Consider the following 12,639-nt stretch of genomic DNA (forward strand, 5'->3'; position numbering starts at 1 on the left):
CTTAATTGCTTTTACCATATCATTCTGGTTCTTATAGGTACAAAATTTTTTATTTCTAATATGGCCCTTTCCGTGTAAATAACTTAAGGCTTCAATATATTTGTATAATTTCTTCTAAAGATTTTTAGTGTTTTTATTTTATCAATTTATCAATTTATCTAACAATAAATTCTGATATGAGTTAACATCGTGAGTGACATGGTTATCACTGCAAATTAGCCAGCATCTATTATTTGTGTGGCTATGTAATTTAAGATTATTACTACAGCTGCTGAGAGCATATGATTGCATATTTTAGATAAGCAATAATGGTCAACTGTGTAGTCGTTTATATATCATTAAAAATGGAAGATAATCTTTTAGAAATTTAATATCTCACAATTTTTTTCTCGATTATTTATCTAGCTTCCATCATGTCATCTAAGAATAAGCTCTAACCACTAGTGTTGTTAAATGGCTCAATTTGAGTCGATTAATAAAAACGGCTAACTCAATATTTTATCCAGAAAAATATTATGCAAGCCTAAAGATTTTGCTCATAGATGGCACATATGATTGAACATCTAGGCGAAATCTCGACGCTTAGGCAGTATTTTCCTGGCTATAATGTTGAGTTAGACGTTTTTAAAAATCGGGTCAAATCAAACCGTTTAACAACATTATTAACCACCATATGAATTGTTGATTTGGTTAAACCTATAAAAAAAAATTTTATTAGTCCATTCTATAAAACATTGTCTAAAATGGTAACAGAGAGTTATACTAGTTTCATGACCTTTTGTCATTGTAAGTTGGCAAGAATTATATTATATTATGTGGTTTTTAAAAACCATTATCAATTGAGGCATATGTAGGAATTAATTAGCCTTTTTATTCACATATAATTCTTTAGACGAAAATTATTTTATATCAGCAATCTAAGAAATTTTATATCAGATTTTGTATTAAAAAATATTATTTTAAGAAATGTCTTGTATTGTTTTAATTATTTATATGCTAGTTTAGAATGCATAATATAATAAATGACAAAATATGAAATTCAGAATAATTGTTCAGAGTTATCAAATTTTAAGTATAATAAATTAATATAAAACCCGACCGAAGGCGAGGTAAAAGCGGGCCAACGGTATGCAAATTAAGGGGTATGGGGAACTTCGGCCCCCATAAAATTTTTTTAGTTGACCTGAGATTGTAAAGGCTAGCGATGGCCCTGAATTGCTGGAAACTTATATCAGAATTTTAAATAATTTTAAGTATTTTTAAATATTTACTTTAAGAATTTCTAACGAAAAGGACTCAAAATTAATAAATATTCGGAAATATTCAATGAACACATTTTTATATCTATAATCTCATTTACATTAGCCACATTTGGTGGGCATGATTTAACCTTCCTGGAAGAACTAGGTTCTCCTATTCGTAAAATCACTGATGAACCTAGGGAAGTTTTTTACCTAAAGACTCTCCATTTCCATTCATAAATTGAATTACATCAGTTTCATTAAAAGCCTCCTTCCAAAGGAGCTAATCTAACTTTTTTAAAAATCTATTATACATATTTTTTTTATATATAATTCTTTGCATATTTTTATGTTCTATTATTTTAATATATGATGGATTAAAAATACATATATGATATGAATTCTACAAAAGTGAAGATATTGAGTTTTACTTTTATGAACGACGTTCCTTTTATTTTAGACTAATTTTGAATTTAAATCTATTCATTTTTTGACGAACACGTTCTTTTTTCACCCTAATTTAATATAAAAAAGTTGGAAAGGCATTCAAACGTTAATAACTTGATTTCAAACCCTGAGGGGGCTAATATCCCAAATACCTATGATCTAAGTGTATGCAAAAGCAACAAAAAAACTCGATGGTATGGGCAAAAAACGAAATAGAAAAGTCATATTTCTTTCAACATAAAAAACAAAAAAAATATATTTTAATAAAATTATAATCCTTTTAGTGCAACAATAAAAGCACAATATTAGATTATGAGAAATATTACAATTTATTAGATATTAACTCCATTACACTCGGTAAAATCTAACAGATACTTAGCGTATAAGAGCAATGCAAAGCAACTAATAAGTATCTATTATTTTTAATAAAATATGCTATTAGACTGATATCAAACTCATGGCTCGAGTTACCGGTTAGCTCAGGTTAATACAATAAATATATGGTTATGGTTTATATTAGATCGCGTTTATCAAATTTAGCAGGTCGTGTGGTTTAGCATTAACTTTAAATTAATTTTTGTTGTTTACAATTTATCGTAATTGATTGATTATCATACATATATTTGGATCAATTAAACATATTATTGTTAAAGCTATCTTTTTAAACTTTTTATTTTGCTAGAGAATGTCATTTGCCTAATTTATAAAAAATCCGGTATATATATATACATTTTTTGAAATTTTTAAGAAATATAAAATTTATATACTTGAATATTTTATTAAATGCGAAACTGCCTCGTAGATGTTCAAATAATTGCTATTATTGTTGTAAATTTTTCACCATGTTTAAGAGTAGATAAGATGTTGTTAGATATAATACAATATTCAGTTTTTAAAATTGTTGCTTTCGCCCTTTTATAAAAGCAACGAAAAATGCTTAATTATTCACATACCCATCTAACCGTAAAAACATTTTGAATGTTATTTAAAATATTAAGAATCATACACCAATTTTTTGGCAGGCTGCAGTTACCTGTGCGCACATGAAGCTAGTTCCATGCTAAACCCATATGGGCATCAGGAAGTTAAAAAGCCCATTTCGCTGAATTTTAGAGATAAAATTTTTTAAATTTTTATACACATCTGGGAAAAATTTATTTAAAGAAACAAAAAATCGAAAACAATACGTAAACCAATGACATGTCATTGACGTAAATAAGATTTGCCACTTTATAAAAAAAATCCCGAGTTGACCTTATATTTTGTTTCTTTAAATAACATGCTAAATATTTTAGGTATTTGAATCTCTTTATTTATTATCAGAATAATATATATTACAAAATAATACTTGTACTTTATATAAATATAGATGACAGTTGTCACCAATTACCTGTCATTATTAACCTATCCTATTTTATTACGCAACATATATTCAAAATTGCATCTAAAATCATATGGCATCAACCCTTCAAGTTTTATTGTAGCTTTATAATTTAAAAATGCTTCATTAAAAAATAGAAGGCCATTGAACTGGTTAATAAAGCTACTGAAGAAGATAAAAATAAAAATTATGAAGAAGCTTTACGTCTTTATCAGTTTGCTGTTGAATATTTTTTACATGCAATCAAATGTTAGTTAAATTTGGAAAGATTTAAATTTTCTCAATATTTTTTACAATCAGATGAGGCCCAAAATGATAAATCAAAGGAAACTTTACGCTCTAAATGTAATGAATATCTCAATAGGGCCGAAAAATTAAAACAATATATTGCCAAACAGAAACACCAAAAAAAACCATTGAAAGCTGGAGAAACCTCAAATTCATCTCACAAAGAGTAAGTTATAATTACATTAGTTTTATTAATAATATTGAAAATATTCTGTGTCCTTGATATTTGCTTATCTTTATTTTGTTAGTCATGATAATGTGAATAATTATCAAATTTTAGAAATAGAGCAGATGGTTAAATTTTATGCTTCTGGGCAAAATAAATATGAATGTTTATTTTTAAATTTTATATAATAAATAATATCATACATAATTTATTAAATAATATCTATTAGAGTACTGCAAATTTGATTTTTTTTACCAAACCTTGAATATTTGAGGCTGGAGTGTGGCTTGATTTTATTATTAAATTCTTTCTATATTATATTAATATCCATTAATATTTAGCAATCACTTGGATAATTTCATTTTTATTTTATTCGAATTATTGCACAATAGCATATGAATATAGAGAATTTAACATTTAGTAAATTAAGTGAAACTGGTTTATGCCAATTTACAATTGGAAGGAAAAAATATTATATCATAATTTCAATAAATTTTTTTACCTTTATTATCCCCATTGAAAATTCTGACTGAAGGAACTAGCAAATAATTTTTTAGCTATTTATTGCCATTATTTGTCACCTCCTGATTTTTTTTAAAGAAATTTTATTCTATATTTGATTTCTTTTAACAATTTTTAAAAATTATTCATATTAATAAAAAACAATCTTATATAAAAAATATTTCTAATTTTATGTATTTACATTCAATCTTTTTCCTTGGGTTGGGAAAAACAAAATGTATGCAATTATAAATACCTGAAAAAAAATGTTGATGAATAAATACCTTTTGGAAATAAATTTTTATACCAATACTAAGCTAGGCTCTCTTATATTTAAAAAAAAACCCTTTAATTAGGAGATTTATAGATAATACTTAGACAGAGTTATAATATATATAAAACAAAAAAAATACATTACATTTTAATGCACCATTTAAGCTTACATTCATTTAAATTAAATATGGCCAGATAATTTGGATTCTAATTTTGAGATCTTATAATTACAAATTATATATTTTACACTTAATAAATGAAGGCATAAGTGTAATTGCGAGGTCTTGCGGTATGGCCAATGAAAAGTTTTGTGTCATTTTTGACTAGATTCAATCTGATTGGTTATAGACCATATTGTTTGGTTCACCCACTTTGTATGACTCATTTCCTGCAGGCCATATTGTTATGTTTGACTCATAAAAAATTAATATACGAGATTGAGATATAATTATTTATATTTAAAATTGATATAAAATTGGAGGATAGTGCTCCATTTTTTTTAAAAGTTGGGCACTGATTGTATTCCATTGTGGAAAATATTTTGATTAACTTTCTTTAACATGGTAATATAACTTAATTGATTTGTAGGCATATTTATAGATGCCTTGTGGAATTTGAATCCATATATTCTAGTTCTTTTTCATCTTTTTCAACTTTTATTATGAACATTGCTCATATTATTTAAAAATAGGAAATACAGATATGCTTATGATAAATTTAATTCATTTTACAATATTTTTTTATATTTTAAATCATAATAAAATGCAAAATATTTTTATTATTTTTAGAAATACTAAATACTCTGTGAATCATTTGAATAAAATTGTATTTTAGTATTTTAAATTCAAGTATTCATAATAACTGCTCAACCCTGAGCCTAATCAATCAATTTAAGGTCTAATAAAAAATGTCTCGGCATCATGATAGAATGAGAAGATGCCACTGTAAATGGAATAAAATTTTAACAAAAGAATTGAAGAATTTTTTGCCAAATTAATATTTAAGACATATTTTAAAAGAAGTTCTTTAAATAGGAAATTCACAGAAACATTAGACACCACCTTGGATATGGTAGATGATCCGAATAATGAAAATCCTTGCATTGAAGAATGATCAATACGATGAGATAAACTTAGAAATTAGATGTTTTTCTACATCTCTGGCATAGCATTTTTTTTAAAAAAAGTTGCAATAATTTATGAATGAAACAAGTAAAGGCCTTCCACAATTATTATTATTACGTTAAATAAAATGGAGAAACATGAACTAAAATTATATAATTCTGATTGAGATTTTTAGGAAGATCTCCTGCAACTCCATTATTTTAAAAATATAGCGGATTTTAAAAAAAATGTAGTCATAGATTTATATCTACATCGCCAATGATATTGATAACTGATATATCTCTTCACAATTTTCTGAAAAATTTTGAAAAAGGCAAGAATGTTTCTTTTTTCCCCTCCATCTTTACCTGTAAAAGAGAATATTAGAATTTATTAGACTTTCAGTTCTATTCTAGCGAAAAAATATCATGTTTCACGGCTATAGGCACTCCCATTGGGCGTGTTATTTCAGTCGCTTGGCTAACTTTGAATTCATTGGCTATACCCTTCAAATTTAGACAAATTATTTTTCTTTACATGTTATAGTTTTAAAGCATAACGCCGTCACGATTTTTTTTTATTAGCGCACAATTCTAGCCCTATATGACTATTCTGAATAATTGCTAGTATCTATAAAATTATAATAAAATAGTTTAAATATAAAAAAAAATTACATATTTCATAAAATATGATTGATAAGAAATAAAACTCAAAATTTATGCTGGATACAACCTTACAATAGAGACTTAAGGGAGATTAACTAAATCAAACATTTATTTAACCCCTATCTACTACATTTTTGTCTTTTTTGACCAAAGAAAATATTTTTTAAAAATTGACATTTCATGCTTTCAAATTCACAAAAATCATCCAAAAAAATTCCCCACCGTTTTTAATCATGAGAGTGGATTTATTTTGGTATCATGTTTTTAGAGTTATAAAAATGTTTCCTCTAAACAACTAGTGATTAGGAATATAATATATTTTACTTTTGAAATAACTAAATTTTTATTTTGTTTCTGAATTGCAGTTAGTCAAATAAAAGACTTGAAGATTGTATCTGTTCCGATACATTTTTTGCATTATTGAAATCGAATTATTTTTCTTTAAAACAATTATGCTAAATCCAGAATTTAAGGGAAAATTATTCGGGGATATCCTTAAACTGGCATCTCAGATGAGACATTTTGAAGGATAAGAATAGCTATACATGACAAATACTTCAACTTGAGAATAATAGCCTAATCTAAGAATAAATTCATTATTTCTAAGGTAAACTCATCAAGGGCTTTGAGAAAATATATATCCTGAAGTTTTCTCCCTTCTTTAAAAAAATTTGTATAATGGTGCTATCTATGATGCAATCTTTCACTCGTAAATGAATGGTAGAATGTATCCTTATATTAATATATATGAACAAAAGAAGACGTCGATATTTTTGGCCAGGCCAAAAACAAATTATACTAAATAAATAGTTTTATTAACGAATCAAGTATTATTTATAAAATAATATTTCAAAATTGCGGGAAACCCCTGGTATAGAATATGGCTTGAAGCTCCTTGAGCAGCTCATAAACCTCTGATTTGAACGACCATAGTGCCAACTTTGAGGTGTCTGTAAGAATATTGATTAACGATATTCTGTCCACCTACATCTCTTGTAAGTCTTAAAACTTAGTTGCCAAATTTGCCTCTCAGAAATTCGTGGTATTATTATGATAAAGACTTTCGGCATATAATGTTTAATTCCCTAGTCACGATCACAAAAGCATTTATCGGGTTAATGGTGATTTACTTATACTCAACAACTTTAGGATTTTATTTTTGAATAAATTAGTCATTAAAATCTTAGTCACACGAACTGTAAGAAGAGAGGAAAATGTATTAAATTTATTTTGCATTTAAAACGATTTACATATTTACGGAAACTACTTAACATATTTGTCTGCATTTGGGAAGTTTCGTATATTAAAGTTGAAATTTTTTTTTAAATACTAAATTTCAATTAAAAAAATACTAAATTTTAATTTATTTTTTTAAAAAAATACTATATTTTAATTTATTTTTTTAAAAAAATACTATATTTTAATTTATTTTTTTAAAAAAATACTATATTATAATTTATTTAATTTTTTTGTATTATAGCAAAGATGGAAATTATAATAATAACAGTGAGGATGAAGAGGACCCCGATAAGAAAAAATTGATGAGCCAATTACAAGGTTATTTTATAAATTCAATGCTGTTAAAGGTTACTTTCGAAAAGTAACGAGTTATAAGCAAATTAGTTACCGTTACATTTTTAAGAGTAACTAATTACGTTACTAGTTACTTTGTAAATTATTTAATCTCATTTTTAACGTATAATCTTCTTTTTTTATGCATAATAATTTTGCGGTTTTATCGGTTCGGTTCAAGTTCGGATAAAAATAACGAATTAGGTTCGGTTCGTAAAAAAGTATAAATATTGGTTCGGTTCGAACCTCCAGAAACCGGTTTGAACACTTTTATATTCAAATTTACATTCGAAATATGTATAAGGAAGAATTTTTTATTTATTTTATAATTAAATAAAAACACATACATAAAACCTTCATTTTTATTATACACATTATAAAATAATATTTAATTTATAAATATTAAAGATTAATTTATTATGAATAATTACTTAAAATTTTTTTATTAAGCCGCACATTTAATATATTTTTAAAATACGTCTCACTCAAATTACATCTATAAGGAGATAATGTAAATTTAATTGTTGAAAAACATCTTTCCACACTAACTTGTGTAGCCGGCACTGCCAGTATGATATCAGATTGGTGTATCATTTTTAATATTATATGTAAATAATTTATATATTGAAGAAATATTTAAAAAATGTTGTAAAATGGCAATATACTAAAGTTTATAAAAATTAGACACTTATCAATCAAATGTGATTGATGATAATTTTAAAAACAATTTGAATATTATTAAAATTTTTCCAATATACTAGTAATAACTTACACATTATTTTAAGCATAATATGAGACTCGAACCGGTTCATAGGCATTTTAGCGGTACGGGTTAGGGTCGGCTATAAAAAATTTTAGCGGTTTAGGATCGATAAAATATGCCGGTTTTAAGCGGTTTAATGGTTCGGTTTAGGTTCGGTATGAATCCCTGTATAAGATGACCAAAAAAACATTGGAATTTTGTTAAATAATGTTCAAACTTTCGTCTAAAATATATATTTTTAAGGAGCTATTTTAACCGAAAAACCAAACGTGAAGTGGTCGGACATAATAGGCTTAGAGGGCGCTAAAGAAGCACTTAAGGAAGCAGTCATACTACCAATAAAGTTCCCTCATTTATTTACAGAAAAGCGTAAACCGTGGAAAGGAATTCTGCTTTTCGGAGTAAAAAATATGATGAAAGAAATAAAAAATAAATAAAAAAAATGGAGAAAAGAAAATTTTATTGGAGAATGAGGGGGGGGGTGACCAGAAAAATAATTTCCCCCCCTCCCTTCTTGATTTAAACTATTTAAAAATCAGATTTCAAATCTTATATTGCTGATAGGATTTAGCAGATAGAAAATTTTATAAATACAATTTAAAAATTATAAATATAATTTAAAAATTAAAAATATAATTTATTTTATTCCAAAAAGCCCCCTGGGACGGGTAAATCATACCTTGCTAAGGCCGTGTCTACCGAGGCCTCCAATTCGACATTTTTCGCCGTTTCGTCTTCAGATCTCGTCTCCAAATGGCTAGGGGAAAGCGAAAAGTAAAGAAAAGAGCAAATTACAAAAAAAAATCTTTGTCCTTTTAAACGTATCATGATGAGTTCAAAAAAATTTTGTTTTTGTCTCGTTGATTATCATTGTATATTACTTCTTGGAACACTAGTATCGTACATTACCCACACCTTTATATAAAATGAATTTCCGACTTTTGTTTGCATTATTTAAACGTTTTAGAAAAAGAATTGTTATTTGGTTGTTCTTAGGTGCGCCTACATAATTGGAAGAAGGAAAAAAAATTCAAAATTATCGATGATTTAAATAAGGGACTCTGTTTAGATTCGAATATGGTTTGGGTAGTAGAAAAAAGATTTTTGAATCTCAACAACAACAAAAAAAATCGGATTTTTTTGTTTATTTTCAGATGACCTAAGTTATACAGGCAAGAATCTTAGATCCAAAACAATTTTATTTTTGATTCAGTTCCTTGGCGATTATAAAAAATATTCCATTCCCCCTTTCATTAATTTCGGATTGTTTTAGGGTCTAAGATTTTTCCTCTTCCAGATCCTTAAGAGCCCCCCCCCCTCCATTTTGAAAAATTATTCATTAATAAATTAAAGGTTAGTGAAAAATCTTTTCGAAATGGCGCGACAAAACAAACCATCCATAGTATTTATCGACGAACTCGATTCACTCTGCTCTTCTCGTTCCGAGCAAGAAAGCGAATCGGCCCGCAGGATAAAGACCGAATTTTTGGTACAAATGCAAGGTTACCCTAATTTTAATATTTATTTTAAAAAAATGTCTTTTAAGTGGCCAAAATTGAGCATATGATTATATCAATATTTAGAGCCTGCTTTATTCCAATCTCCTGCCTTCCCTCCCCTTCCACACAACAGTCATTTCAATTATTAATGGTTGTACATGCCACTTCCCCCACCCCCCACAAAAAAAAATCATAAGAAAACTTAAATCAATTTTATAGTGCTGATAAACGTTAGTAAATCAATCCTGATGCCAAATATTTGAGTTAATACAGATCGAGTAATCTTTTCTACAGATTGTAATCTAACCAATATTCGTTTTATATACTCCATATTAAATCGATAAATAATATTTACAGCTAGTTGGCGTCCACGAAGGTATATATATATATAATTCTTTGATGAAGGATAATATTTCGCACTTTTTTTTCAATGCCCGTTAATTCTCTTTCGAATTTACGGAAATTTTGAACCCATAGGAAAGATGATAACATTAATGTCCATGGCCTCGCATTTGATTCACTTATTTTATTAAATTTGTCCAGCGTCTAATATCTTATATAATGATTAATATCATATTTTTCAGTTTAAATATTAAAACGAGAAACTTGTTATAGCTAACATCATAATGTAATTTTATATAATTTTTTTTTGATGATATTATTATTTCATAAGAGAGAAGCACTAATAAAAGTTATTATTTATAAAATGTGATAGAATTACAAATAAAATGAACATTGAGAATAGTGGAAATATTATTTAATGATTGAAATGCCATTAAAATCTAGTTATTATCGGATACGAATCATAATATCAATTCTATTTTTTGCTTTTTTATGTTAATCTTAGCATCAATTTTACGTCTTAAATAAACATATTATTGTTTATACCTTTTTTTAAAAAAATAGGTGTAGGAAATAATAACGATGGCGTATTGATTCTGGGTGCTACTAATATTCCTTGGGTACTCGACTCGGCTATCAGGAGAAGGTTAGATATTATGGTCTTAAATGGCGATTCTCATATTAAAAACATTTACATTTTTTTATAGGTTCGAGAAAAGGATCTACATTCCGCTTCCTGATTATCCGGCACGCGTTCAAATGTTCAAACTTTACATGGGACCGTCTAACATAACGGAAAACGATTATACTGAACTAGGCAGACGAACCGAGGGGTATATATTAATCCTCGAAAATAAAACACTTTAGAAAGAATGCAAGTGAATTAAAATGAATGTATGCTAAAATTTGATACTAGAGAGAGAGGATTTAAAAATCACTTTTAAATTTTTTATTGCTAAATTTAGATATTCTGGCTCCGACATTCATCAGGTCGTTAGGGACTCACTCATGCAACCAATCAGGAAAGTTCAATCAGCTACCCATTTCAAAAAAGTTTTTTTTTAATCAAGCTTTTAAATTTTCCTTTGGGTCTTTTTTTGTAATTTCACAGCTGTAATTTACCGTATGTTTTTCTGTATACTTCTATATAATGTTAATTTTATAGGTTAGAGGTCCTTCCCGTAAGGATCCGGCTATTATAGTTAATGACCTCCTTACCCCTTGCTCACCGGGCGACGTCGGAGCAATGGAAATGTCATGGATGAATGTCCCTGGTGATAAATTGTTAGAACCTCAAGTTACCAGGGTATCAAAATATATAAAAATATGAATAGTTATGATATGAACCGAAAGCAGATATTGGCAGGAGAATATATATAATGCCTTTTATATATATATCTGATGGGAAAGTTAAGTGAAATATGTTATCTTATATATATTTACAATAAAGAAATATAACGTATTCCATTGGAAGTAAAAAGATAATGATTTATATTCAACTTTTTTTTAAAAAAATAAATTACTGAACTCTATTTATTGATTTGATATTTTTTACAGGTCGATATATTCCAATCACTCTCCAAACAAAAACCGACAATTACTGAATTAGATTTGGTTAAATTAAAGAAATTCTCCGAAGATTTTGGTCAAGATGGGTGATAGGTTTTATTTTCTCCCCTTCAATCTCATTATTTATTTTCATTTCACTTTTTATTATAAATGATTATTAATGTTTCCCTTTGTGAGCAGATACGCTGCAAAAATGTTTTCAAACAACGTATAAATCAATGAATGATCAATCGTATAACGATATTTATGATTTTTTTTTATTAGTATTATAATATAATTTAGATATTTAAAAAAAAAATACTACAGCTTATCACCTAACAATGTTCCATAACCAGCTCATATAAGGCAAATAAAAATAAGAGCTGTTATCTATGAGATTCAACTTTTATATAATTTATTATATTATGTTATTTCATCTTATCAAAGATTTATATTATTTACACCCAGATCATTCTCCATTCATTGTAAAAATATCTTTTCTACACCCCCCCCCTCCATTAAAATAAATAGATGTGTTGTTTATGTAATTGTAATAAATAAAAATACCATCAATTATTATTATTCGAATTTTTTTATATATAAAATATAAATTATACTATTTATAAATAAAATAGCATAAATGTTAGCCGAGTTTTTCTCGTTTTATATTTTTTGTGAAGAATTATTATACTTAAAAAATAAAAAAATTGATAATAAAAATTAATTTTTTTTCTTCTTCGTGTCAGTTTTATGTGACAAAAGAATTTTGATTGAGGGTGGTGGGGGGGGGGGGTCATATTATGAAATCAGATATGGGTGCTTATTTAGAAATATAAGATTTTCCTAACCC

The 12,639-nt window shown here is 26.9% G+C and overlaps 1 protein-coding gene across 1 annotated transcript; it reads left to right on the forward strand.

The window, feature by feature from the left end:
• The first annotated feature begins 3,097 nt into the window (after positions 1-3,097).
• On the forward strand, positions 3,098-12,311 carry LOC135925264 (vacuolar protein sorting-associated protein 4B-like). Its single transcript, XM_065460500.1, has 12 exons — positions 3,098-3,160; positions 3,207-3,318; positions 3,370-3,523; positions 7,546-7,622; positions 8,644-8,801; positions 9,056-9,174; positions 9,754-9,902; positions 10,806-10,887; positions 10,949-11,074; positions 11,207-11,294; positions 11,407-11,547; positions 11,799-12,311. The coding sequence occupies exons 1-12, from the start codon at positions 3,143-3,145 to the stop codon at positions 11,898-11,900; spliced, it is 1,326 nt and encodes a 441-aa protein (XP_065316572.1). The 5' UTR covers positions 3,098-3,142; the 3' UTR covers positions 11,901-12,311.
• The last annotated feature ends 328 nt before the right edge of the window (positions 12,312-12,639 follow it).

The sequence above is a fragment of the Gordionus sp. m RMFG-2023 genome, chromosome 2 (genome assembly GCF_954871325.1).
Source record: "Gordionus sp. m RMFG-2023 chromosome 2, tfGorSpeb1-WG-v2, whole genome shotgun sequence".
In the NCBI taxonomy this organism is placed as follows: Eukaryota; Metazoa; Nematomorpha; class Gordioida; order Chordodea; family Parachordodidae; genus Gordionus; species Gordionus sp. m RMFG-2023.